Source organism: Myotis lucifugus, unplaced genomic scaffold, assembly GCF_000147115.1.
Source record: "Myotis lucifugus unplaced genomic scaffold, Myoluc2.0 scaffold_11, whole genome shotgun sequence".
NCBI classification, from domain to species: Eukaryota; Metazoa; Chordata; class Mammalia; order Chiroptera; family Vespertilionidae; genus Myotis; species Myotis lucifugus.
Window position 1 is genome coordinate 15713852 of NW_005871059.1, and position 23367 is coordinate 15737218.

At 38.1% G+C, this 23367-nt stretch overlaps 1 protein-coding gene across 4 annotated transcripts in view; it reads right to left on the reverse strand.

Annotated features, from left to right (window-relative positions):
- Positions 1 to 559: 559 nt before the first annotated feature.
- Positions 560 to 23367, reverse strand: part of AKAP7 (A-kinase anchoring protein 7) — a 94771-nt gene continuing 71963 nt past the window's right edge. For 2 of the 4 annotated variants that reach the window (XM_023750273.1, XM_006084485.3), the window contains one exon: positions 9035 to 10043. In XM_023750273.1, coding sequence (XP_023606041.1) covers positions 9850 to 10043 — 194 coding nt within the window. In that variant the 3' untranslated portion in view covers positions 9035 to 9849. Of the gene's footprint in view, positions 676 to 8711; positions 10044 to 23367 lie in introns of those variants that run through there. The other 2 variants (XM_023750275.1, XM_023750272.1) reach the window with 2 other exon arrangements.

Genomic DNA, 23367 nt, shown 5'->3' on the forward strand with positions numbered 1-23367 from the left:
TCTCAGTGGGAACTCCAAAGCACAGTATTAATTCCCTCCCTAAATAATTGTTTCCATCATCTGAAAGAGCAGAACTCAGCAGCAAAGAGAAACGCTGCTTATAATGGAAGTGGGAGCACATTGATGGGAGCTGGAGAGTCCCCTCAGGCAGTAAAATACAAGCCATGGCTCGTCTCACTTCTTACAGCTCCAACTCAATTTTGTGTTGCACATAATTGTGCCGTGCGCACAGCCTGTGCTGAATAAACCTGTGATCGTTTGAAAGGTCAGCAGTTTTCCAGGGAACAAGGAAATATGCTGCTAAGGCATTTGATGATCTCACCAGCACCAGAATACACTCAAGTGCCCAAGTAACAAAAAAATTTAATTAAAAACAGAATCATTATGTTTCCCTATGCAGAGACTAAGGGAAGTCAGTAGTGAGGTGAGTTTTCTCCCATCATGCCTCTAGAGGACATATATTTGAATATTCCCAAAATAGAAATGGCAAATCAGAATCCAAAAGCTTTAAATAGATGCAGCTCTTGTTGTACATAAAGGAAAACAGCGTTTCAGCAGTGTCACGTTACTTCTCCACTTCTTTCAGCACCGCAATATGCTACCAACCTAAGTTCTGCAGTGGCTCAGTCTCTCCTCTCTTCTTTCTTCATCTGGGATTCAGCAAAGATAAACATTCTTTCAAAAATAAAAAATTATGTATTATAAGTGAAAGAACTCAGTATTGAGTGGATACATACTGTAAGATTCCATTTATGTGCATTTTGGAAAAGATAAGAATATAGAAGCAGGGGACAGATAAGTGGTTGCCTGGGGGTTCCGGGTGGAGGAAAGATCTGAATAGAAAGGGCGGCTTGAAGATATTCTTCAGGATATTAAAATTATTCTGCATCTTGTCTATGGTGGTTATGAGAATCCATGCACAGTAAATACTTATAAAACCATACACCAGAAAAGTAAATTTTGTTGTATAGAAATGTTTCAATCGGTTTAGAAATCGAGTGCCTATTTTGTACCAATATGACAATGAGATTCTCCTTGCTGGATTATCAGCCTCTCAACTCTAGTCTTAATCAGCATCAGTATGCCATTATTACTCCAGCATTTTTAGCACTTGTTATGGCATTATTATTTCCAGCATCATTACAACATTGTTACGTCAACGTCATCTAAGTCTCTTAAGTAATATGACACAAACTAAAGTAATTGATAGTTTTTGTGAACCATCCACTTTTCCCATTTTCCTGACTTTCAATTTGTTTCTCTAGCTTTGGGGCCTCTATTTTTAAATACACAACTAGCAAGATACATAACTAGCAAAACACATAAATAACAGAATTTTTTATTATCATATACCAAAAAGGTATGTTTCACCACAAATTCTCTTCATTGTTCCTCCACTCTTCCTTCCTTAAAACAATTACCAGAAAGTTCATATATTACCAAACTTCTTTTTTAAAAAAATATATTTTATTGATTTTTTACAGAGAGGAAGGGAGAGGGATAGAGAGCTAGAAACATCGATGAGAGAGAGAAACATCGATCAGCTGCCTCCTGCACACCCCCTACTGGGGATGTGCCCATAACCAAGGTACATGCCCTTGACTGGAATCAAACCTGGGACCCTTCAGTCTGCAGGCCGACGCTCTATCCACTGAGCCAAACCGGTTAGGGCATTACCAAACTTCTTAAACCAATATTCTCTGATAGGTAAAAAAAAGTGTATCTCATTATTGTCTTAACTTGTTTAATTATTAATGAGGTTTGTATCTTTGTGTATGATATATGATTTGGGCCAATCTGGGATGAAGATCTTTTCTCATGGCACTCGGAGTGCTCAGAAAACTCTTCAGTGGGGTATGGGCTCTCTGCTCCCCTCAAGCCCAAACAAGCCCCACCACCATGTCCACTCCTGCAGATGGCCTCCAGGACAGCAGTAAAGGGTCACTTCTAACCTAGGCTGGCCACCTCTCTGGCACTTCCTCCAGAAATGGGGCAAAGAATTGCCTTACTCTCAGATTCCCCAAACTTAAAGCGGGGAGGAGTCCTAGCATTACCCCAACCAGAGCGAGGCAGGGGAGACATGGAGGACATGGTATTGCCCACATCCCTCCTCGGTATCCAAGCCTCCTTCTTCCCCTCCCCATGCCCAGGTTTGGGGCTCTTATCTGGCCGGGACAGAGGTGATGGGAGCCTAATTCAGTCAGTCACCTTGCTGCAACCAGTTTGTTGGACAAACAGGACAAACGGGACTGGTGACATTACCCAAATACAGCTTTGTTTTTGTTTCCCCATCTCTGTAAACACTATTCCGTGAGGGTGATCTTCTCCACCCAGATAATTTTAGGGTCTCTCTCTAGGATTATAGACACCTTCCATAACTGGCTCTTAGTGTTTGATATTTACATCTCTGCCCTTGAGAAGAGAGTGTTTCTACCTCTCCCCAGTTTGACCTCGATCCCCTGCTGTCTTGTCCTTGTCCATCACAGTGACTCCACTTATCCCCCACATCAGATTCTGAACTATTCTTGTGTAAATCCTCCACAACCTATAATTAATGTGATGTACTTATTTTCTTCTGTCGATTTATTACATTTCTCTGCATTTTCATGAGTCACTTAACTCAGGCAGCCACCTTTCTCCAGTTGAGCCCATAAGGAACAGCTCTTTGCCATTTCCGTAGCTGAGCTCCTTCTATCATGCCTCTTAGGGAAAATTAATATTGTTTGTATATTAACATATTTCTATATTTCTAACATATCTCTAATATTTCTTATATTAAAATATAAAATCCCTACATCTGTTTATTATAAACTTTTTCTCTTAAACATATGATATAAAATATTTAACTTATCTTTTTATGAAATGAACAAGAAATAGTCCTATTATTATATTACCTAATAATCATATGTTAATATGTCATTATTTTAGAATTTGGAGGTCATCTTTTTTTTCAATCTCTAAGTCTGCCCAAAGAATCCTATAAACAAAGAAAAAATTTTCAACAATGACATCACTACCAACACAACTGATCCTTTCAGCCATTTTCCATGTGCACTAACTAGGTGTTTTGACCCACATCACATAAATATGCAGGTGGCTCCATTTTCCTGTTTTTATACAGGTACCTGATAGAGTGTGTCAAAAGCCACACTGAGCATGTCCTCTTTAAAATTATATTTTTATTGACATCAGAGAGGAAGGAAGAGGGAGAGAGAGATAGAAACATCAATGATGAGAGAGAATCATTTATCAACTGCCGCATGCACACACCCCTTACTGGGGATTGAGCCCACAACCTGAGCATGTGCCCTGACTGGGAATAGAACCGTGACCTCCTGGTTCATAGGTTGACATTCAACCGCTGAGCCACTCTGGCTGGGTAGCATGTCCTCTTTAAGACCTCAATTATCTCTTGATACAATGGGCACAAGAAGGAGCCTTTTTAACTCTTTCATGTGCTACGAGAGCACTATTTAATAGTGTGCTCCCCACCCTGGGGTTATGTTGCCTCCATCTGGAGGAGATTTGGAAAATTTGGGGGGGCATATTTAGTTGTCACAATAACTGGAATCTGCTGCCGGAATTTAGTGCTTGGCAATCAGGGATGGTTACATCTCACAATGAGCAGAACCGTCCCACACTACAGAGAAGTGTTCTATTCAAAATGCCAATTGTGCCCTTTGTTGAAATAGTGCTTTAGAGAAGTGTAGCCTGTATTAGTCAGGGTTTTTAGTTGCAAACAGAACCAACTTTAGCTAGTTTAAGTGAAAAGGTAACTTTAGAGTAAAAAAATAGTCAATAGCTCACAGAATCCCCAGAAGGTTCAGAGAATCAGCCTGGGTGGCCAGGCAGCAAGAAGAATGCCCCATTACACTGCCAGCTGGTCCAGGGGGACCTTGTTGGCACTACCCTCTGCCAGTGTGCATGACCTACAGAGGGTATGGGATCCCCAGAGAGCACCTTTGCCAGATGGATTTATTCCCTGCAGGGTCTCCCTCTTGCTTGGTGGAGCTCAGGTCACATAACTGAACTTGTGACACAGAAGCTTGAAAAGGTGAGTTCCTATCTCTACCTCGGGACCTCTATCCTGGGGAAGGAGGGTTTACAATGTAGGAAGGGTGTTCAAAAGATGCTGGGCAGTCACTAAGTGTGACACATGTCCAGGAAATCTTTAAAAGCCCTCATCACATCCCCCTCCATAAAGACACTTTCCAAGTGTGGACTTGATAAAAATAGCTTCCAAATTTGTCTTCCAGAATCTTAAAAACATGTAGTCTCTCCCCACTTTGCATATCCATGCTATTTTCTTTACCTCAATTACCATATCAGATATTTTTTGTACTGGTGCATACATATAACTTCTGTTTCTTTCCTCAGCATTGTAATGCCTGTCTAGCTATGAGACTCATTTCTTCATTCTCTCACCTCCTACAACTTTTAATATCTTACATGAGCATTTACCAAAAAAAAAAAGACTTAAAAATTATGGGTAAGATATATGTTATCTTATAGATAACATATATCTTACCCATAATTTTTTTAAAATATGCAAAGAAACTACAGTGCACTTTGGTTCAAAGACATAATCATGACAATATTGTGCCATGTGGTTTCAGGAAGGAAGTGTAATCTGAAGTGTAGTACCAATTTGTTCTACCGTCACTTAAGAACAAGAGCTCCATATACCATATAGCTGCTTAAGCTGACAGGACTACAAGCAGATGGGTCAAACAATATAACAGATGTATACGGGGACAGTGTCATAGGATAGTGGCTTTTCAAACATAATTTGAACCACTAAAGGGAGAGGAGCATTAGTGTACTGAAGACAATGAATCAATTTCTCAGTGTTATTATTCCTATCTTTGATGCTATAACAAAGTTCCATGGCCTTCCAACAAGTGCCTAATGATGGGATATGCAGGGGAATAAATGTCGCAGTTTATATCTTAAAATGATCCTAAATTGCCTGAACTTATTAGTTAAATTTAATGATACAGGTAGTTTTGAGCATATTACACTAGAGATGATATTAGCACCTTCTTTCAGCTCTCAGAGTTCCTTATTATCCCTGAGACAGTGATCCAGGAAAGAAGTGCTGTAGATAGTGTCAGAATTTTAAATCACTGACTTAGAATGAACTGCTGTAATATTAATTTTTACTATGAGTACAATAATCCAAGAGTTTCTCTTGTTAGCAATGTGCACCACTATCAAATTCATATAGGGACTTAGAAACTATTTTTAAGTACACTGGATTTATTTCTTCTTTTTATATGAATTCTCTCTACCTGCAAAAAAAAAGTTGGAATTCAGGAATGCATCTACAATTTGTTCAAGATAAATTTATTAGAGATGAGATCTGAAAGGGATGAAAACCATGCATGCTGATAGATTATCCATTCATCAATTTATGTTTGTAGATACTATAAGTTGTTGTCTTTAATTATAAAATGAAATAAATTCATTTGTTACATAATGCCATAGCTGGTTTATGCATCTGGGATGGAGTGCAGAGAAGCAAACATATCTTATTGGTCATATGCCTGAAATGACATTTAGAATATGAAGTCAAACTGCTTTAATTACCTCCTTATGGGAACATCTTGCTGCTGGGATGACTGGCACATTTCTGTTTGGAGCGAAGAGGTTGAATCTTAAGAATGCTCTAGATATAAATCCAGTATATCTCAAAGGCCTATAGTTGTTTAGACTGAGAAATAGATTCATACAATAATAACCTAAAACTCAATAAAGTAGGACCAAGTTAAAAGCTGACTGACAGAATCTTGTTCTGTTGAAAATATTTTTTGATATCTCTTAAAATATTCATCTAAGATCTACTATTTTTCTAGTGACTAAAAATGTTGGGATCTGGTTATAAATGTGAATACATGCCACTGGGGTTTCCCTACATGAAGGTGACAACCAACACAAGTGAAACAATGTAAAGTCTTCTAGAATTCCTACCCTGTCATTGACAACAGATGCCTTGGAGTGGTCCAGTCAAGAAGGCCTCACACCTGGGTAGCTAGCTGAGACGGTGGCATCAGCACAAGTAGCACCCTAGCATAGTCACAAAGAGTCCAGGATCCCTGGAAATCACCCGGGCCTGCTGTTTCAAATATTAGATTGGGAACTGAAGCTCAAAAAAGTAAATTGGGCCCAGCAGGTGCAGATAAGTGGTTGAATATCAACCTATGAACCAGGAGGTCATGGTTGGATTCCAGGTCAGGGCACATGCCCAGTGAGGGCATGCAGGAGGCAGCTGATCAATGATTCTCTCGCATCATTGATGTTTCTATCTCTCTCTCCCTCTCCCTCTCCCTTCCTCTCTGAAATCAATAAAAAAAAAAATATTTTTTTAAAAAGTAAATTGGTTTGTTCAATATCACTTTTCAAAGGTAGACCCGGGCCTAGAAGCCAGTCTGCCTCCTGGACCAAACCAATGTTCTTTCCTCAACCATGAAGCCTCCCTGTCAGAAAACAAGGCTTTAGCATACAGTGCCAATTCAGGGCAATATATTCTGACTATGTGACTACACAAGCAATTATTCTAAGACTCTGATTAATGGGGAAAGGCCATTTTGACTATTTCAGATCCCAAACTTAGATTTTGAGAAGTTAATGTCTTATTCATTTTTTTAAATGGAACCATGAACAAAATTTGTTTTATTGTGTATTTTCCATTATCTGTGTAAGCCTGCTTAAATGAAGATTTGATTGAGAAGGATTAGAATCTTTAATCCCTAAATTAGATATCTGGGTTTTTGTTTTTTCAATTCTATCTTATCAACTGACTGCTCTCAAATATGTTCATAGAGCTGCAGAGTTACCAGGGAGCTGGCTTAGTCAAAAGAAAGTGACTTTCCCTTTGTTACACATCCTAAAGTTGTGAGATGTATTGTACCTGGTAGAGAAAGGAAGTGCATTGTGGGAAGAGTATGACTTTGAAGTAGAACAGATCCAAGTTTAAATTTAGACCTACCTTTTATTAGCTTTATAAATAGCCATTTAGCTTTATAGCCACTTAACTATTTAGAGTCTACGTTTCTTAGTTTCCTATCTGGAAAACAGTACAGTAACTTGCTAATATGGTCACTCAAGGGAAGGAAGGTAGTAATATGCCTAACTCACCTGGCACACCTGGAAGCTATGATTCTTAACTAAGGTAACAGTAAGACATGTAAACCTAGATTGGAAAAAAATACTGCCTTAGCCTTTCAAATTGTTTGAAATGTTGGAATAGCTCCTTGAGGATAAATATACTTATAGATATACTAGGAGCCCAGCGCGCAATTCGAAATTGAGAGGCACCACCCACCCTTGAGTCACAGGTCTGGCAGCAGCCAAGGCCATTGCCGGTCTGGCCCTGCCTCCCTCTCCAGCCCTTGAAGCAGCCACGGCAGCTGCTGATCAGGCTCTCCCCCAGCGCAGGCACATGGAGGCCCCTGTCGAATTGCTCTCTCTGAAATGCTGTTAACTTAGATTATGGGACAGTGAACATAGCTCTGGAACTCTGAGATGGAGTCCTGGGTTGTATTCAGGTCCAGTTCCTCCATAGCAGGTGGCTTGGATAAGGCACTCAATCTCCTTGAGTTTGTTTTCTCATTTGAAAATCAAGGCAACTCCCCAAATATCTCTGCTTACAGACAGTAAAGCCCTCTTTCATTGAAAGAGGGTCATGAGAAGCAACTCCCAGGTCCTTGCATCTGGATGGACCTGCTTTCATCTTTGCTACTAATGTCACTTCAGTGACACGTTCTTAGCAGTTTATGAGATGCTATTTAGATTTTCTTTGCACTGAATGTTGTGTTGTTAATTCTATGTGAAGCTGACTGATTTGAAGTGATTAAAAGTCTAAAGTTGAAGGAGCTCTGACAACTGTGCAGCCTTGGCATGAAGGATAAGAACATCCAAGTAAAGATGCACTGAGACTATCAGAGTTCCTGTCTATGACTTCATTACACCGACCCAGATCCAACAAGTTCCAAGAGAGAGAAAATGAGGAAAGGCAACAAGGGAAAACAATACATTTATTAAGAAGCATGAAAATGCAAAAACTCATTTATAAATAAATGTAGTATAATTTACCCAGTGAAAAAATAGCTAAAATCCAGGAGTCAACTGGATTTTATATTTGAAATGATTACATATTTGATCTCCAATTATTTCCCCCTCCATCATGTTCTCTTAGTAGCAGCAATTTTACAATGACCATAGAAAAAGCTGTTACCAATGATTATCATACAAGGGGAAATTTTTCAAGAATTTTCTTTAAGAATAAATCAGTGCAAACAAATTCAAATTCTAACGGATACGTAAGACCTGGGCTTATCTTCAGAAAAGTAGAAAATAAAAATCCCAAACATTTATTCATTAAGAAATGAAAAGGAATACTACATTTTGATCATTGAAAAATAATGCATATGGATATTATAACACATTCTTAACCAGTGATTGCAATAATTACATTTGTAAATGTTCATTCAAGTACTAGTGGCAGTATTCAATAAACATTCAAATTCCCACTAAAAGTAACACTAGATATAGTCACATGTGGACAGTACTTCTTTTGATTTACTACTACAACAAAATTTATGTCAACAGGAAGCAAGTGACCCTTAAAATATTGTCTTTTTTTTCTATAAATGATTTTTCACAGTCTGCATATTTTATCTGTGAAGACCCCAAGAACATTTTACAACAGCTAATTAAGAAAGTCCTTTTAATAAAATAACTCTTGATATTATAGAAACAAACAATACCAAACACAAGTGTAGCTTTAAAAATAAAAATAACAGGGCAGAATCGGTTTTCTTTGGCAAGAAGTTGTTAATTCCTTACCAAATGTTGGTGTGCATAGTAAAGACACTATCAGAACACTTCTTTGGTATTTACCAAAGAGCCATTTAGTCAGCTGAAAGGGCTTCATAAACTATGGTACCATGATAGTAATGTAGAGCTCATGTTAAAGTTGCACTGAAATCAACATCGTTTTCTTGATTATTGTTGTTAATGGATCGTCCTTCAAAAAGCTCCCTTCTAATTTTGGCCTGAGTCTCAGGCTGGAATAAAAGTTCTTTTATCTGTTTCACTTTGGACTTCAGAACCATCCTTTCTCTCTGCAAAGCTTCATTAATTAAGTCTCGGATTCCAATAGGTCTCTTGCCTACAGAAAAAAAAAATTTACAATACATTTTACATACAAATGCCAATGAAAAACATTAAATGTGGCACACCGACTGATCAAAAGAGGGTTAACAAGAAACCTTTAAAATGTGGCCCACATCTTATAGAAAAGGTTGCATTTTGCCAAAAATATATTATTTACCTGAAACAAATTGACTGTAAATAAAGTTAACTCCATAGCGACTGCATACATAGGACAAACATAAAACATTATGGAGTGTGAATAATCATTTCAACAGTGGTTATTTGAAACTTAGCACTTGTTAGCTGTGTGTATATTTTGGCCTCAGATAAGGTAGTCAAATGCCCTGCTAAGCAATATAAATGGCAGTATTCCAGTTATGGCAAGGCCCCTTCCACGGCCTTTGAGTCCATGAGGCATAACCCAAAGTCCCCTCTCCCTTGGCCATGGCCCAGGGCAAGTGAAACTTGGGCCATTCTTCGTTCATAAATTAATTTCCTCTGCTAGTCCCAGCGCTCCATATTTCTTCTGTTGTGTTTCAGAAATGCAAACACACTGATCATGAAAGCATTAGGCAACCTCCACAGATTGGACAAGAGACACTTAAACAGCACATTGCAAATCAGTCCACTGACTCAGCAGAGGGGAGCAGGGATGCTTCTCACGGAGCAGAGGAGCCTGCCTGCATTTGGGTCTCATTTCCTGTTGTCATTGTCAGTGCCATTCCTATCAGCCTCTTCAGTTTTCACAGTGCTCCCATCCCCTGGCTTGTGTTTGTTCTGTGTTTCTTCCAGATACTGCTGGACAGCCTTGAGCACTGCGTTCTCCACCAGCCTCTTACTGAGCTTTACCAGTTCAGCATCATCAGGCTCACCTCCATTCTTATCACCTACATTCCACAATAGAGAAGAGAGGTCACTGAGATCATATTGCCATAGAAACTCAGCATGCAGGGGCCGGCTAGTGCAGAGAGTGAAAAAGAGCAAGTGTCCTTCAATCTGGTCAACTCAATCTATAAATCCAAGAATACTGAGTTGGCTTTTCATTTGGTATTTGCAGAAGCAGATTGCCTATTCCTAAAGCCTTCAGGACATAAAGTAGTTCATAAGCCCCAATCTGAAAATACTCTACCTATAATGCTGAAATTTCCTCATTTCTGCATGGAATTTTTGTTTTTCTCTTATTCAAGGCCAATTGTTATTACTGAAGTTCATGTGCCCACCTGGAGCCTCAGACATGAATTCACCAACTAGACCTATTTCTGTTTCTCCTTCTCTACTGCCAAATGCCAAGTAATCAAAATTTGCCTATCAGCTAACTACTTAAGATCAGTAATTTTAAAATGTTTGTCCTACAGGTTGGTTGTTAATAAACTCTTAGCACTCCTAGGAAGACAAAGGCAGTTACTACTGCTATAAAATGCTATAAAATAAGCTTGTAAAGCTAATATTCTTTTTAATCTCACTGTTATCACTGGAATTTAAAAAATAGAAAACTCTTTCTCAGTGGATAGAGCATCAGCTTGTGGACCAAAGGGTCCTGAGTTCGATTTTGGTCAAGGGCACATACCTTGGTTGCAGGCTCCTCTCTGGCCCGGGGTCCTGGTGGGGCTCATGCAGGAGGCAACCAATTGATATGTTTCTCTCACATTGATATTTCTCTCTGTCTTTCCCTCTCTCTTCCACTCTCTGTAAAAATCAATGGAAAAATACCCTCGGGTGAAGATTAAAAAATAAAAAAGGAGCAAACTCTTCAGGGAAGAGTTAGGCTTATGACGGTAAACTACTAGATGTTAATCTTTTATGGCCATTTTCCTTCCCTGCTCGTGATGATCAAGGTTTAATTATTCTTTCTTTCATTTTACTGTAAAAGGTAAAGCACAAGGGAGCTCAGTCACTCATGTCCATTCAGAACCTCATCACCTTCCATTGAGCTGTGGACTCAGGAAGGCAGATGACTGGAGGCAAAGATATTTAAGCTCCTAAATATATTGAGCAAATACTAACAGATCTCAGGGAAGTTATAGAAAGCAATACAATAATAGTAGGGAACTTTGATACTCCACTTTCAACAATGGCTAGATCATCCAGACAGAAAACCAATATTGGACTTGAACAATACTTTAGACCAAATGGACCTAACAGACATATATGAACGTTCCATCCAACAGCACCAAAATACATTCTTCTCAAGTGCAGATGGAATATTGGCAAAAGACATGTGATAAAGAACTATTATTCAAAATATGCAGAGAACTCTTAAAATTCAACGAGAAAACAAAAAAAAACAAAACATGGTTAAAAAATAGGCCAAGATCTTCAATGGACCAGAATAGAGAGCCCAGAAATAAACCCACATCTCTAGGGTAATTAATTTATGACAAAGGAGGCAAGAACATAGAATGGGATAAAGACAGTCTATTCAATAAATGATGTTGAGACCACTGGACAGATACATGCAAATAAATGAAACTAAACCACCTTCTTATAACACATATGAACTCAAAATGGATTAGACCTGAAACCATATAGCTCTTAGAAGAAAACATAGGCAGTAAAATCTCAGACACTTCTCTTAGCAATGTTTTTTTCCTCAAATATCTCCTCGGGCAAGGGAAACAACAACAAAAAATAATGTGCTTACATAAAACTAAAAAGTTTTTGCACTCCAAGAGAAACCATCAACAAAACAAAAAGAAAGCCTATTAAATGGAGAAGAAGATATTTGCCAATGATACATCTGAAAAGGGGTTAATATCCAATGTTCATAAAAAACTCAGACAACTCAACACCAGAAAAATCAAACAACCCAATTAAAGGTGGGCAGAAGACCTGGATAGATACTTCTCCAAAGAGGATATGCAGTTGGCCAATAGACATATGAAAAGTTGTTCAACATCATTAATTACCAAAAAAATGAAATAAAAACCACTATGAGATACCACCTCACATCTGTCAGAATGACTATCATCAAAAGTCAACAAACAAGAAGTGTTGGTGAGGATGTGGAGGAAAAGGAATCCTAGTGCACTATTGATAGGATTACAAATTGGTACAGCCACTATGGAAAACAGTATGAAGGTTCCTCAGTAAATTAAAAATAAAACTGTCTATGACCCAGGAATTCCACTTCTGGGTATGTATCTGAAGAAACGAAAAACACTAATTTGAAAGAATATATGCACCCACATGTTCACTGCAGCATTATTTACAATAGCCAAGACATGGAAGCAACCCAAGTGCCCAATGAGTAGATAAAAAGCTGTGTTATATTTACACAATGGAATACTGCTGAGCCGTAAAAAACAAAAAAGTGAAATAGTAACTTTTGCATGGATAGACCTAGAGCAGCAGTTCTCAACCTGTGGGTCGCGACCCCTTTGGTGGTCGAACAACCCTTTCACAGGGGTCGCCTAAGACCATCCTGCATATCAGATATTTACATTACGATTCATAACAGTAGCAACATTACAGTTATGAAGTAGCAACGAAAATAATTTTATGGTTGGGTCACAACATGAGGAACTGTATTTAAAGGGCCAGAAGGTTGAGAACCACTGACCTAGAGGGTATTATGCTAAGTGAAAGAAACCAATCTGAAAAGGCTACATACTATATTATTCCAACTGTATGACATTCTAGAAAGGCAAAACTATAGAGACAGTAAAAAGATAAGTGGTTGGCACGGGTTGAGGGGAGGTGGTAGAGGAATGAGTAAGCAGAGCACAGAGAATTTTTAGGACAGTGAAAATATTCTGTATGGTCCCATAATGATGGATACATGGCATTATACATTTGTTCAAACCCACAGAAGATACAATACCAAGAGTGAATAATAATGTAAACTATGGACTTTGAATCATTACGAAGTGTTGATGTTGGCTTATCAATTATCTTTACGACTTCTCTTTTTCCGTCTGTAATCTCATTTCTCTTAGTCCAAACAATGATCCACACTGTTCCCTACACAATTTCTACCGTAATGCTGTCATTTCTTATTGGAAACCTTGGTTATGTAATAGAATTACTGATGGTGATATGACAGAACTAATATGTGTGTAAGGAAAGAAATGTATGATACACATATGAGTTTAAAATCCAATTCTGCTATTTTCTTTCTTTCTTTTTTTTTTTAATCTTCACCTGAGGATAATTTCCCATTGATTTTTAGAGAGAGTGGAAGAGAGAAATATCAATGTGAGAGAAATATATCAATTGGTAGCCTCCTGCACAAGCTCTGACCAGGGCCCAAGCCGGGGAAGAGCCTGCAACCAAGATAAGTTCCCTTGACCAGAATCAAACTCATGACCCTTTGGTCCACAGGCCAATGCTCTACCCACTGAGCAAAACTGGCTAGGGCTATTTTCTACCTGCACAACCTTGTTCACAATCTCTCCAAAACTAAATATTCCTTCAATGGGCCACAAAAGATGATAATATACCCTGCACTACTGTGGTAAGCATTAGAGATAAGTTATAAAAAGTGCCTCACATTGTGTCTGGAACACAATAGGTTTGGTAGTTATTTTATTCGATTTTATATTTGTTATGATTAAGAAGAATGTGCTCAATACCTACTAAAGGCCAATCATTCATTTACTCACTTTATTAAGTGTCACTCTATTGTTGAAATCTATTTCCCTGACTATTTGCTCAGGACCACTATATGTCATTTTGTGAAAAATGGATTTTTGAACAGTGACAAAAGAAGCAAACATTCCAAACACAAGTCTGGTACAAAGGAGTATCAACAGAAGTATAGCTATCATTGGAAAAGCATTCTTATGACAAAGATGTCAAAAGCATAAATTTTTGAACGATCGTGTTCTTTGGCAGAAAAGCAAGGCTGAAAAATGAGCACTGTTTTGAATTTTAAAATTATTTGTTCATGTAATTTATTATAATCTATTGAGATATTTTTACATAAAACTTAAAAAAGCATTACTAGCTGGAATTAGTATTCACTTGTTTGGCCAACACTCTTACTCATGATAACATATACTTTTCTTCTAGGCTGATATTCCACGGTAGGAGCTGATTCAAGCAGAAATAAAGGTCACTTTCCTGTTCTGAAGGCAATGTTCACCAAGACAGAACAGTAGCATAAATGTTGTCAGCAATCTAATCTGGTTAAATCAATCATAATTGTAGATATCATTCTACTGCTTTCATAAGCATAAGGACACACACACCCAGATCAGAAGGTTCCACAGGCTCAGGAAATCCCCATGGTTCTAGGCCACTAATAGCGGGAAGAGAAATACTTCCTTCCATTCTTTTAGATAACACTTCACACTTTTCAAAGTGCTTTCAGAAACATTCTCTCATTTGATCCTCAAAGAAACCTTATGAAGCAAAATAAGTGCTATTCTTCCCATATAACAAGTCAGAACAATGAAACACAAGAGGTTACATAAATTGTCAAAGATCAGAGTAAAGTGATGGGAATCGGTAGCTCTCACTCAAAATCAGGGTAATTAGTTCATCCAGGACACCCACCCCCAAGTGGATACTCCACAGCTCTCTGCTGCACCCTCACCCTGGGGAAATGAGGTATACATGTGAGAAACACCACATAATTTAATGATTGGTTAATTGGAAAACGAAAAAATTCAGAAGGTTTCATTCTCAGGTTGAAATTTTTATACTAAATGGATATTGATTAATATAGTACAATCCTTTTCTTCCATCTTCCGTCCATCTCTCCTTCTACACACATTCCCTGAGTGCCCTCTATTTGTGGTATTCTTGCAATGAAAACAGAAATGAACCCCACATGGGCCCAGCCTTCAGGAAGCCTGCAATTTAGGAAGGGCTTGTCTGGGTAACTGCAAAATTCAGTGTAGTATGAAGTGACTGATGAGGTGAGAGGGAAGGAAAATGATGAGGCTGGAATTGTACGCAGGGGAGAGACTATGAAGGTTCCACTGAGGAACATACTGAGGAGTCTGCACATCATTTATTTATTTATTTAGCGCACCTACTATGATCAAAGTGCACTTCTAGATTCTGAGAGATACACAAATTATTAAGGCTTGTCTTCAAGGAACGACTTATTTCAACCCATTTCATATAATGTTAAAGAAAATTATATTTTCAGAACACAGCGAATATTTTAAAATGTAAGCTTGAGTCTCAGAACATTGCTATTATTTTTTAGGAAAACATCAGACACGCCACTAACCAGTGATTTTGCTTCATTTTAGGTTCGATACAAATAACCGGTCACTAAGCTTAGTGAGAGACACTAAAATACAAGCATAACTACAGTGTGATCAAGAGCATCATAAATACTTTAAATATCACGGGATGGAAGAAACTGTATTTTCAAAAATTATTCAAAATGTAGCTCTCTTTACTCAGCTGCCTAATCCTAAACCAAACCTTTTTGGATAAGCATGTAGAAGGTATTTTATACCACATAAACTTCACTCTGTTTATTCAACTAGCCAACACCTAAAATTGGTTAAACTGCCACAGTTCATTTTCTTTGATGGCTTCCAAAACCTAATTTTTAAAGTCTGACCATGAAAATCCAGGTGCACAGAACTATTTGGTCAGTGTATTTTCCTTGTGAATACTGAGCAATCTGTGGACCAATCTACAGGGTATTCTAAAAGCCATGCTAATGGCTCAAACAAAGAGTGTGTAAAGCTAAAGAAAACTTGAAGACAACTAATCATTAAAATGAAATCAAGAGAAAACTGAAAATATAAAGTCATCCATGGCCATGACTATAAACTGCAATTGAAAAAATAAAATTTAAAAAATAAAGTCATCCATGGCCATTCTTCCGGGCATCTAATAAAAATGAATAAAGAAACCGAGCACTTTTAAAAAACTGAAGCATGGTGAGCCCATAAATGTACCAGTATTGCTTTAACTTCAGGGGGAAATAACTAAAGAAAATAATTTAGCAAATACTTTTATTTTCTTAATGATCTAATGTTACTGGTGAAAACAAGTTCTTTTGTGTTGTCAAGAGAAAAGAATTTCAAATGGCAGAACATGGAGAAGTTTAAACATGATGGTGAGGTTTTCTTTGGGGTTAAGGGAATTAATATACCCTCCAGACAGAGGGCAGGCAGGCTCAGCAACTGCCACGGGGCTCCTGTTAATCCTCCATATATTTCCTTGGTTCACAGTAAAGAACAAGGTGCCGTTCAAACCATCTAAACCAACTTTCTGAATTTTCCAGAGCACTTAGCACAGTGCTCTGCTTACGGTAAGTATTCAATAAAATTAGCTATTACTGTTTTGATTTAAATGCAAGGGATACTGTGACCCTTTTCAATATATAAGGTTACAAGGCTATTTGTTTATGATTTTCCTGCTATAAGTCACAGTAAGCAAATAAGATGGGGCAACCTATTCACTTGAAAATATGTTCCTTGAAACAACGTTGGCATAACTACAAACAAGAATGTTATGTGTTGTTCTCTATAGCTTGCATTTATATTTACTTGCAACTAAATAATGTTCCTTCATAGGTAGAGAAAAGCTACCACTAATTAATCTTGCAAAAGGCTTTTCAACAGACATATGAACAGACTGTAGCTAAAACAGTGAGATACAGATGGTTTTAGGTTTCTAGATGCACCAAACTAAAATGTGAGGCATTGAAAAATACCGATTTATACCACATTATGTGGTATTCACCCACATTATGTCAATTATATCTCAATAAAACTGAAAAAATAGAAATATTTACTAAAAAAATCATAAGATTTTAGTACATAAGCTTAACAAACTTGAAAAGAACACATACTTACTTTTTAAAGAATTTTCATAAACTATGAATTAGTTTTAAAATAATTTGTTCTTTTTAAGTTTGTTAAACTGATCAGGGCAAGTTTGCTGGTCTTGAAGTTAGTAATTTAAAATAGTCATTTAATAGCTATTATGAAATAAATAACAAAAAAATATATATTCCTTAGTGAGGTTTTCAGGCGTCTAGAGATTTTTTTTGGTTAACATTCAATGCAAAACTACTAGATGGATTCCCTAATATGTATATTATCTTTTTATTGGAAGAAGTAAATAAACTATGATCTTGAAAGTGAAAAAAAGGTACATATTCTTTTTATAAAAATTTTGGTCATCTAAAATTTTATTTTCTTAAAGAGTTTGGTGACTTAAAAAACTTGAAAACTCTGTCTTAAAATATCTTCTTTTAGGCAATGTATTGAGAATTTTTAATACAAAATTTGACTATGATAACTTCTCTGTGTTTCAGGACTCCATTTCAGGATATTCATTATTTAAAACAAGAGTTATTGCAAACATAATTAGAATACTACTGGTTTTAACTTAACGTTACCACTTGGCTTCTAAAATCACCAAAAGAAAATGTGTTAAAATGAACACCCACTGTCCTAATTCTGCACATTGGAGCCATACAGAGTTGCTCTTCTTTCCCTTCCACAGTAAAGAATCCTCCAAATATTTTAAGACAACTAGCCCATCTGTCTCCTCTCCCAGCTAAGCAGCCAGAGTACTTCAGCCTTCCTCCTATGATGTGGTTTCCAGGCTCCTCACCATCCTGACCTCCCTCCTCAAGACACAGGCTCTTGTCAGAATTCTAAATAGGACTGACTGCTATAGATCTAGACAGAAAGTCTTAAATTAACAGATCATCTGCTTGCCAGTTTATTAGCTATCAATACATAAATCCAAACTCTGAAAAAGCTGAGCTTCACAGCTAACTTTAGCTGAATATTTTACATGCTTAGGAAGTGTGAATTTATTTTTGCTCTAACAGTCAGATACAAGACATGAAATTGAAATTTGAGCCCTAGCTGGTTTGGCTCAGTGGATAGAGCATTGGCCTGTGTACTGAAAGGTCCAGGGTTCCATTCCAGTCAAGGGTACATGGCTGGGTTTCGGGCTCGTTCCCCAGTAGGGGGCATGCAGGAGGCAGCTGACCAATGATTCTCTCTCATCATTGATGTTTCTGTCTCTCTCTCCCTCTCCCTTCTTCTCTGAAATCAATAAAAATATATATTTTTTAAAAAAAGAAACTACATACTTAGAAAAAAATAAATTTGATGTGATTTACATGGCAAATACCAACACCAACTATCTAACCACAAAGTTAGAGGAGAGGTGAGGGGGGAGGGGCTACTGAGACATGTAAAAAAAAATAATGAACCACCCTTTTCTATCAGATTCCTTCTTCCAAATGTCCTTGACTATATTTATAAGTTTTGGGAGCAGCTTGTAGAAACAGAAAATTGTATTTTTCTCAAATATTTTTGACTTAGCCTTCAGTAAAATTATCATTTATATCCTAGTTAAAGTAGACTTTGAGTTAAAACTATACTTATTCTTGTCCTGGCCAGTGTGGCTAATTGGTCGGAGCATCATCCTGTGCATCGAAGGGTCGTGGGTTCAATTCCTGGTCAGGGCACATATCCAGGTTGCAGGGTTTGCTTCCCAGTCAGGACATGTATGGAAGGCAACTGATCCATGTTTCTCTCTCTCTCCTTCCCTTCCTCTCTGAAAATCAATGGAAATATCCTTGGGTGAGGGGAAAAAAAACAAGCTATACTTATTCTTTATATTTTCATCCCATAGTTCCATTCCTGTCTATGACTATTTGCTAAGGATAAAGAACTTTACTATACAATAAAAAAGTTGGTTTTAATAGTTCCAAAGTCTGTTAACTTGTACTTTGACATTATAAATGTTTGATATAGGAAACTTTATTTGCTAAGATGTGTGTGGTAGAAACTGTGTTTGCACACATAAAACGGTAACTGGCGCCTATGCTAGGAGCTTGAGGTAAGTTCCACTCTTGGTGGTAATAACTCCCTCTCACTGGACCTGGCTGACTCAGCTAAGTCACTTGCCTGGAATGGACGAGGTGAGGCTTCGCTTCTTAGACAAGAGCATCAAGATCCTTTGTCATGGCTTTTCTGTTTGGGGCAGAATAAACATGGGGCCCAATTCTTCTCTTTTTAAAAAGTCATGTAAGTTGAAAAGGAGTCTTCCAACAATAGGGACCATGTATCTTCGTTGTATCTTCCATAGCACCTGGCTCAGATTTTTCAACATGTGACGTGATCAACAGTAACAGTTCTCGCTTAGGGCTAAATTTCATTGCCACTAAATTGGCACATGAAGGTTCAGAAGAAATCAGAGAGTTTTCACTTCTTCACTAGGTTTGGAAATAATTGTTCCAGATGGATCTACTCTTAGGTACACTGAGTGTCCTCTGAAATAGTATCTGAAGTCTTTTGGTTGCAGGTGACCAAAAAAAATTAAAGCAAGTTTAAGCACAAAAAATGCTTCATGTAATGGAGGTCTTAGTCATAGCTGAAGTCAGAGGCTCAAAACTATCATCAGGACTGTCTCTCCCCAGCCTCTTTCTTCTGTGCTGGCTTCATACTCGCTCCCTACCAACTATCAATCTTATGCTTACATCCTTTCCACTCGCAACCCAAAAGAAAGACAGACCCTCTATCAAATCTTAGGGAAGACTCTGGCTGACTCTGCTTGGGCCACATGTCTCTTCTAGGGCCGGGAAGCAAGGCATCATGATGGACAGAAACCCAAGGAGAAGGGGAGGGAGTCCCCCAAAGGAAAGGATGTTATACAAATAAATGTTAAAGTCTACTCAACAATTCAAGGTCTGAAATTCTAAGTGCCCTTTTTCCCTTCCTGTGCATGATGGAAAGCAAACTATAGTTTAGCTGACTTCCAAGGCGACTATAGCTATACAATACACTCATTACAACAGAGAATTTATATTTACTGGACCTATCATATGACTACCACAGTGTCAGGTATTTCATAATCATTAGCTTATTTCATTTTCACAATAAATAGATATTTAAGATGAAGGCACAGAAGCTTCAAGAAGCTACAAAGTAAATATTAGAACCAAAAATAAAAATAAAAAACCACCCCAGAACCCCTTGCTTTTAGCACTGAGAATTTGGGACTCTTTTTAGTTTCTTTACTGAAAATATCAGAAGTTTATGGATAAAAGCTCAAAAACCTACATATTAGGCAGGACCAACTTAATTAAGCAGAAAGCAATTATCTACAGGAAGTGATTTATCAGATGCCCTGAAAGAGTTTTACTCTTTGCCTGAAATTCCTCCCTCAGAGATTATTTTGGGCTAAGTCATTATCATTGATTAAGTTATTTTGTTATTTTACTACAAATACTTCCTAAGAGCACATGGGCTAATTCAGTCTTGTTAAAAGCCAAATGCCTCAGAAAGGGTAATATATGAATTTTTAAACATTAACCCAAACCTTTATACACATGATTTCCCACTCCTTTTTTTACTTGGTCCCCAGAAATAAGACAAAGAACAGGTCACATCACATTGCTTGGCAGGTGTCAGGGCAGAGCTCACAGCAGTCAGTGACTACACTAGGGGCTGGGGAAAAGTCTACGACCTTCGTGCTCCCAATGAAAATTACTCGGTATTTGATCACAGAATCCAGGCAAACTCTAAGATCAGAGAACAATAACAAAAGGAAATACAGTTACCATGAAGCCTATGAAGAAATAAAAGGAATCAGAGAGGTAAGATAGAATAGTAACCATGAGCATTTGCTCTAATGTTCCTATACTTAATTTTAGAATTATGTACATTATTTAATAAAGGAAAAGCCTAATCTTCAGTGACTATGGCTAAATGTTTCATCGCACAACATTACTGCTGCTACCACAATGTTACCCACAGAAATCGGATGCACATGCAGCCTCAAGTTAAATAGTGCCGAGGCTTCGAGCCTTCAGAAAGGGAGCAGCACATAGTGAGTGGCCTGGTTCCAGCCTCCTGCCAGCTCAGGGCCCCACTGCACCCCTGGAGGACTGTAACTGACAACTGCCCCAAACTACTAGCTTTCAGCCACTTCCCCTCTTAAATGGGATATTGGGAGCAACATTTTCCCCAACGATTCTGCCATTGTACCTGGCACACAGTAAGGATTCAGTAAATGTAAAGTAAGAGGGGGAGGTCTTCGGGCCATCCTGGAGGAGGAAGTGGAGAAGGAAGAGCAATAGAAAGAAGCCTGGTCGGTGTGGGTCAGTGGTTGAGCGTCGATCTATGAACCAGGAGGTCACGGTTCGATTACCCATCAGGGCATATGCCTGGGTTATGGGCTCAATCCTCAGTGTGGGGCACGCAGGAGGCAGCCGATCAAGGATTCTCTCTCATCAGTGATGTTTCTATCTCTCCCTCTTCCCTTCTTCTTTTAAATTAATAAAATATTTAAAAAAAGAGCAATAGAAAGAAGAAAAACTTGCATCATGCCTATATTTATGTGCTAGACTCTTAACTCTAAGGGGAAAATGGGGGGAAATGAATAAACTTTTAAGATCACGGTAGTTTAACCACCACTTCTTAAATATGAGGAACTGAACTGAGCGGTGTTAGCCACTTGCCCAGTGTCAGATAGGATATGAGAGCAGGCTGGGTTTGTCATCCAGGTCTCGGAACTCCCAGTCTGTCTTCCCCCAGTAAAAACTGCATGCCGAGGGATGTGCCATATGGTTTCGACAGGCAGCAGCAGAGCTGGAGTCATGCTGCATCCCCTGTGTACAAACACATTTCTACAGACAAGGAAGAAATGAATGGTGTCCACTGATGGGAGGCTCCCTATTACACATTTTCCTGGGGCCTGTGCAGTAGTGTCTAAGTGAGAACCTGTTAAAATGTGTCTCTGGTACATTGAGTAACCGAAGTTCTTTATATTCAGTCAGCAGAGTCATTCCAAAAATTCTGGCCTCTGATAGGCTGATTTATACTGAAAGTTCTCTCATACTCATACCATGACAGGAAATGGGTATCGTTCTCTTCATTAACAAACATGTAGAACATGCCTCCTCTGGGTAAGACACTATGTTAGAGTCTGAAAGAGATGTAGACGACATGGGTCTTGCATATGGGGGACTTGGAACCCATGTCATGAGACAGAGCACACATATGAAAGATAATCTCAAAATCAGTGTACTGTTTTTAATTTTTTGTTTATTGATTTTAGAGAGAGAGGAAGCGGTCTTAGTCATAGTCATAGCTGAAATCAGAGGCTCAAAACTATCATCAGGACTGTCTCTCCCCCAGCCTCTTCTGTGGTGGCTTCATACTCGCTCCCTACCAACAATCAATCTTATGCTTACAGCCGATCAATGATTCTCTCTCATCAGTGATGTTTCTATCTCTCCCTCTTCCCTTCTTCTTTTAAATTAATAAAGTATAAAAAAAGAGCAATAGAAAGAAGAAAAAGTTGCATCATGCCTATTTATGTGCTAGACTCTTAACTCTAAGGGGAAAATGGGGGGAAATTAATAAACTTTTAAGATCATGGTAGTTTGACCACCACTTCTTAAATATGAGGAACTGAACTGAGCGGTGTTAGCCACTTGCCCAGTGTCAGATAGGATACCACTGCATACCATTTTGAGCCTGCATGCCCCACACTGAGGATTGAGCCCATAACCCAGTAACCTCAAAATCAGTGTACTGTTTTTTTTTATTGATTTTAGAGAGAGAGGAAGCGGGGAGGGAGAGAGAGAAACAATCAATTTGTTGTTCCACTTATTTATGCATTCATTAGTTGCTTCTTGTATATGACCTGACCAGAGATCGAACCTGCAACCTTAGCATTTTGGGAGGATGCTCTAACCAACTGAGCTACCCAGCCAGGGCTGCAAAGTCAGTGTTTGTAAGTGCAAAGTATAAGGCTGTGGACTTATAGGAAGCCTTCTGGAGAACTGGAAAACCTAAACACAGAGTTCCTTGAGTATAACTGAACATGGTAATTAAGGTTCAAAAATTAAAGTATTCACCAGACACGAAATTAACACTGCTAATCTTAATTTATCTGTTTGTGTTATACCATCAAATTTCAAATCATCAGAAACAAACCATCTTGAGATCTGATTCATTTATGAAATGGATGCTATAAATGGTCCTGGATATATGCCACATAAAAAGACTATATTGGAATATATTTCATATGTAAAAGTAAAATATGTATGTATTGGTAAAACACATAGTTATCAAATTAAAATGTGTCATTAAAATACATACTGTTCCCATTTTATTTTCAGCATCACAGAATAGCAAGCTATGGAGTAACTGAGCTGTCAATGTGTTCATTCACTAGTTGTTACCGTCATCCTGACAACTCTAGGAGTGACTTCTCGCCCTATGCTTGGATACATCCAGTGCTAGAAACTGCCTCACGAGC